The sequence below is a fragment of the Leptopilina boulardi genome, unplaced genomic scaffold, assembly GCF_019393585.1.
Source record: "Leptopilina boulardi isolate dan_hultmark-lab unplaced genomic scaffold, ZJU_Lbou_2.1 LbouV2_31, whole genome shotgun sequence".
NCBI classification, from domain to species: Eukaryota; Metazoa; Arthropoda; class Insecta; order Hymenoptera; family Figitidae; genus Leptopilina; species Leptopilina boulardi.
The window spans coordinates 1,950,751-1,957,101 of record NW_026137874.1 but is presented as its reverse complement, the minus strand read 5'-3'; the positions used below and the strand labels follow the sequence as shown (position 1 = coordinate 1,957,101).

Below are 6,351 nucleotides of genomic sequence, written 5' to 3'. Positions count from 1 at the left end.
ATTTTGCTTCTGATAGCAAAAATATAAAAAAAACGTCTAATGAAAAAAACAAAACGCATCAAGTTTCAATAGCAAACCCATGTCAATAACATTATTATCAAACTTTCTTAATACTAAGAAGAAACTATATATTACACGTGCAAAATAAGACGTAATGTTTACATTTATGTTAAAAACCTGCGCAAATTCAATAGTAGATATCAACTTTGTTTAAAAAAAAAAACAAAACGCATATAAAGTTATTAATTTTTCTTCTTTAAATGCGAAATTTTTAAAGGTAAAATAGAATATAAAAAAAATATATACAAAATTTATTTGATTCAAATAATCAGACTGCTATTATCAACGAAATATTTACTTGAACCAAATAATTTTTATTTGAACCAATAATTTCTGTATATCAATACGATACCATATAATATAATAATATAATATTTTTATATATAATTATATTAATATAAAAATATAATAATAATAATAATAATAATAATAATGTTTCAAATAATCAATTTCTTTTGTTCACTTTTTTTGAACAAAATATAATTGACTCTTTATAAAAATTAAATGAATATAATTATATTTTGTTTTATCATTTATTCGGATTCGTATTTTATTTATTTTCTATTGTGCATTATTTTTTTCACTATTGTTTTCTTTATTATTTAGAAAAGACTATATATTATCAATTTCTTTTATTATTTTTTATCATACACCTATATTTAATTGTTTACGTGTATTATATTTTCATTTTAGGCTCACATATAAATATATGACAATTTAAAAAATATGCGGTCAATAGATAAATTATAACAAAAAGATAAAAAAGCTACTTGTTTATATGTTTGTATCTAATTTCATGCGGAAGCACGCGCGTCATCTTATCTAAAGAATAATGCTACAAAGAGAAAAATATTTTTTAAAAACCATTTTACGATTTGTCGTTATTTTGTATATATATGTATAGAGAAAGGAAATACATTACATTTTACAATGCACGTCATTATATATACCAACGTCTTTTAAGTCAATGACCTGATATATTTAATACTCTCATTTTCTGCATTCTAGATATATACATTTTACTCTCATCTAAATTTGTATTAGTGAAAAGTCGTTAAAAATTATATAGTAAAGAAATAAATTTTTACTTTTATATAATTTTTTTACACACAAATTTCAAAGTATCAAATTGATACCAAAAATATTAAATTCACAGAAAATTAAAAGGCATTAAAATAAGCGTTGCAGCTTATTTTAAGGCATTTTAATTTTCAGTGTTAATACAAATTTTTATATCAATTTGATATTTTTGGTATCAATTTGATACTTTTAAATTAGTATGTAGTCAATTTTTCATTTAAAGTTTAGTTGAAAATAAATATGAAAATAAGAGTATAATTTTAATTTAAGAATATTATTTTTATTATACCATGGAAAAAAATTTTCGCCTGGAACAGCAATAAATTTCACTGGAACAGCTAAATCTTCACACTAAAAAATAATACTTACTTTCAGTTCACTTTTGACTAAAACCGTTAACATTAGAACCATTTTTACTGAATTTCAGCCTTGAGTGTATGATTTTAAGTCCTAAAATTGACTTAATCTAGTTTTAAGATTAAAATTACACTAGTTTTAAGGCATTTTGATTTTAAAATGTTTCAGTATTTGTTTTTTGTGTATTTCACTAAAACGGTGAAAGTTTTCGTTATTCTAGAGAAACATTTATAGCTGTTCCAAATAAAGATTTTTTATGAAATAAAAAATTTTAAATACTTTTTGTACAGATATATTATATATATAGACGAATATACAAATCATAGATTATTGGTGTATTCGTTTTCACTGAATATTTTTAATATTTCGTAATAATGACTCGTGTGTTTGGGCAAATAACTATAAAATGAGTGTTGAGTAAAAAAATTTAGAACGTCATAAGCACACCCACAAAAGATGTGATTTGATTGGAGAAAATTTGAAGGTTACATTGAAACGACAAACAAGAATGTTTTTCAACTACCACGTGGTTTCTTTGATTCTCGTTTCAAATAAATAGTATAGAGAGTAACGCGTCATTTATTAGAGTAAATATTTTTCAATTGAAAAATACATTCCTTATAGATATATATTTTTTTTTTCTAAATGTTTTTATTATTGAGTAAGGTAATGATAGTATTTTTCTAATACGTAGTGTATGTATCAGCAAAAAGAAATTTTTTTTTAAAAAAAGCATAGTCAAATTTTTCCCATTTTTCCTTAGAAAAAAAAAAAAATTTTAATCCTAAACAAATTTATAAATTTATTGTTCTTTAATAATTTTAGTTCTTAAAAATTTTACATATTTTTAGTATATTTTTAGTATTTGTATTTTGTTTTAAATTACTAATAAAAAATTTTGTTTATTATTAATTATGTATTTTTAAATTATTTTTATATAAGATTATTATTTTTTTATCTATAAATATTATTATTTTGAATAATTTAAAAATTAATAGTTTATAATCCTATCAGTATAATTGAAAATTAATTAATGACATATATTTAATGTGAATTTAAATTTAAATTTTTAAATAATTTAAGAAAAAATTTATATATAGATTTCTGTACGATCGATAGAGTCATGTTTTATACTTGGAAGTTCATAAAATTTTCGTTCGATAGCGCTGTGAATAGTAACAAAAAAAAAGTTTTCAAATATTTATTCTTTTTCTGTTCTAAAATATATGAAACTTGGGATAGAAATATAATTTCTAATAAATTATTAAAAGAAGCTGAGGAAAAAAAATGGGGAGAAAAAATTTTTCTCATGTCTTGTAAAAAATTACTTTTTCTACTTTTGTCCAATGACTATTTCTACTTATATGTACTCAATATATTATTTGTTTTAAGTATAGAAACAAAAAGTTTTATTCAAATAATTTTTTTCAAATTTTTTTTTTAGTTATTATAATAAGGAAATTTGTAATAAGATTTTTTGTAAAAATTTTAATTGAATTATATAATTTTTTTTTGGAAAATTATAATTTGGAAAAAAAATGCATTGGAATTGAAAAGCAGGACTACTTTTTTTTTTTTTTAATTTGTCACGGCTATTTGTCCTTGACTGCAAACTTTGTCATTATCAACTTGTTTGGAAAATATTCAGTCTGTTAATAGTACATACGTTTCTTGTCGTATAAAATAAAAACGAGAAAGCAAAAAGGTGTAAAAAAAAACTGAACATGGACCATGATGCTTCCTTGCATAAAAGATAAGTAATTTTACATATACTTTATGTTCAGATTTCACCTTTTTTTTTTTTTTTTGTTATCTAACAGAAAACAATTTTTTCGCTAAAAAAAATATAGAAAATGCAACAAAAATTTTCTCTACAGAAGGTAAAATATTTATATTTTTTTTGTGTATTATCTAATATTTAATATTTGTATTTCAAAATTTTTTTTTCAAATTAGGAAAATTTACGAATATACAAAAAATAATAATTAACAGTAAAATATATTTATTTTATGATTTTTGATAGAATTTTACTCAAAAAAAAGAATTATAATGAGACTAATATTATTGATGGAAATAATTACAATAAGTATTGTTGAGTCGCCAACTAATTGTAAATGGTTTAAGGAAAGTGAAATTTTAAATTGGAACAATTTTTCATTTCCATATGCTTATAAAATTGACAATTCGACGAAATTGTCTAAAAATTTACATAAGTTTAGGTAAAATTATGTTTGAAAAAATTGAATATAGAAATTTTTGTTTCAAGAAATTAATTTTTTGATTGTAATTATATATAATGATAATTTAGCATTTTTTTTTTTTGCCTCAAGAAATTTGAAAAATTGGGATCATGACGCATATTGGATTTATGGGAATACTTATACAGATCTTTTTATGCCATTAATTTCGAGCAATTTGAAAAAAACTGGAATTGATCCAATAGACGTTCTCAATATCACCGATGTGATTTGGATGGTATTTATAATAAATTATAAAATAATTTTATAAAAAAAGGGTTAAAAATTGCCTTTAAAATTTTTTTGTATTGTAAAGGTACATATATCGAAAAATGTATTTTTTACTTTAAATAAAAATCCGCGTAAAAATAATTTTTTTGATTGGGACCGTTTGAGGAAGAATGACCCATATATATATGTATATATTGTAAACATACAGTTTCTTGAGTGAAATCGAAAGTGATCGCTCGATAGAAATGACCTCAAGTCTAAAGCTAATGAGACTGGATCTTATATGGGAAAAGTAGGAAAGTAGTTCTCGTCTGAACTGACCCAAATTTTCAAGCGAAAGCTATGGGTCTTGAGGACGAAACTAAAGTTTCAGGTCACCAGGTCGAGCGAGGAAGCGAAAGTGATCCTTTTGATAGAATTTCAGTTAACCGCGTCTTTCTTGTTTTTTTTATATTTTTATATTTGTTTACAGAAAATTAATAAAAATTTATAAAAATTGAAAATTATAAATTTAATTTTATAAATTAATTTAATTTTATTGTCCAATAAAATTTGTTTATTGTCCAAGAAAATAATATCTGATTCTTACTTTTGTATTAGAGATCAGGTTAAACGAGGTCATTGAAAGTGAAATTCTAGACTTTTAGGCTTTCGCTGAAAGTGAGAGTAAGAGTGAGAGTGAAAATCCTTCCACGATTACTGATCTAACATAACATTATACAGTTAACTAAAGTTCAAGGTCATTCTTCCTGAATTGGAGTTGCTTTTTTTAAACATAAATTTCAATTTGAAAAATTAAATAAATATTTGTTTATTAATAGGGAATTACTTATTAATTTAATATAAATATAATTTTTTCAAGTTTTTTCTTTAATTTTTTTTACTCAAAAATTTAATTGAATTATATCCAAATTTTGTTTATGATGCAAAAATATTTGGTTGATTCAAACAAAATAATTAACAAAAATTTGATTAACTGATACCTACTATAAATAAAAAATTTGTTTTTGTCTCTTAATCAAATTTAATTTAATTAATTTTAAAAAATAATTATTGAAAAAATTATTTATTGCTCTAAAATAAATTTAATATTATTTTAGAAGGCACTTTTTATTAATTTTACTGCAAAAATAAATTTAATTAATGGGAGGATAAAATATATTTCTGAATTGGAACGACAGGGAGATGTATTTATATCATTTCCAACAAATAATTTTATACAACTTAATGTGACTGTTATTAATCCTTATTTATTAGTAAGTAATTAAATTTTTTTTTACTAATTAATTATTATATAGAGCAAAATTTATCATGTATTTTCGTATCAAAAAAAAAAAAAATTTCAGAATCGAACTGATACTTTGCTATAAATTATAATCAAATGATTTTGATATAAAGGGACGGGTTGTCAAGATACAGGGGCTTAAAATTTTAAACCTCACTCAAAAAAAACTTCTATAAAAGTATATAAAAATTTTTTAATTTTTTTTTTTGTAAAAAAATTGAGAAAATTTGTTGAATTGAAAAAAAATTAAAATATGCAATTAAATATACTTTTTTTTTTTAACTTTTATAGTGTAGATTCAATTATGATTTTCTAACGACAGTATTTCCGTTTGTCTGGCACAGTGGAAAATTGTTTGCAGATGTGATAAATGTAACATCAAATTTACTTTTGACATTGGATTTAACAAAGCAATTTATTGATTTGGAAAAATTCACCATTTTAGATATTGAGTGAGCAACAAAATAATATTTATTTTGAGAATAAAAAAAATTAATTTAGTTGTTCAAATTACATTTAATTATTATTAATTACATTATTATTATTTTATTATTATTACATTATTATTATTATTATTATTATTATTTTTATAATTATTATTTATTACTTTATTCCCAAAATAACTTCTATTGAACCTATTTTTTTTAGATCTGTGCATGTTACACTTAACAATAATTTACCAATATTTGATGAGTTTGCATCAAAAATAGTAAATTATTTACTACCATTTTATAAGAAAAAAATAATTCAAGTTAGCGAGAAGACAGTGTCGAAAGAAATTTACATGCGCATAAAGGATATAAATGAAATATTTTTTTACAATTGACAAACATTTTATCTCCGTGAAAAAATATTCTTTTTTATATATAAAATTTTTTATTTTTTTTGTAAATAAAAAAAATTTTCACTTAGAAATTAAATATTTTGACACAAAACATTTTTTTGATATATTTGTGTGTGTGTATTTTTTTTTTATTGTTCCAATATTTAAATAAACTTTCTGATTTTGAATAATTAAAAATCTCATTGATTTTTTTTATAGAACAATGATTTCATTTTTTTAAATTTAAACGACTAAATTAATTTTGTGGTTTAAGAAAA

General features: G+C 21.1%; 1 protein-coding gene across 3 annotated transcripts; it reads left to right on the top strand.

Moving 5' to 3' along the window:
• Positions 1-3,131: 3,131 nt before the first annotated feature.
• On the top strand, positions 3,132-6,099 carry LOC127283168 (uncharacterized). Of its 3 annotated transcripts, XM_051307864.1 has the most exons (6): positions 3,132-3,377; positions 3,521-3,716; positions 3,828-3,972; positions 5,066-5,221; positions 5,542-5,702; positions 5,899-6,099. In XM_051307864.1, the coding sequence occupies exons 2-6, from the start codon at positions 3,547-3,549 to the stop codon at positions 6,074-6,076; spliced, it is 810 nt and encodes a 269-aa protein (XP_051163821.1). In that variant the 5' UTR covers positions 3,132-3,377; positions 3,521-3,546; the 3' UTR covers positions 6,077-6,099. The 3 variants fall into 3 exon arrangements, with proteins under 3 accessions (XP_051163821.1, XP_051163823.1, XP_051163822.1); XM_051307866.1 differs by lacking the exon at positions 3,521-3,716; XM_051307865.1 differs by lacking the exon at positions 3,132-3,377 and having other exon boundaries at positions 3,443-3,716.
• The last annotated feature ends 252 nt before the right edge of the window (positions 6,100-6,351 follow it).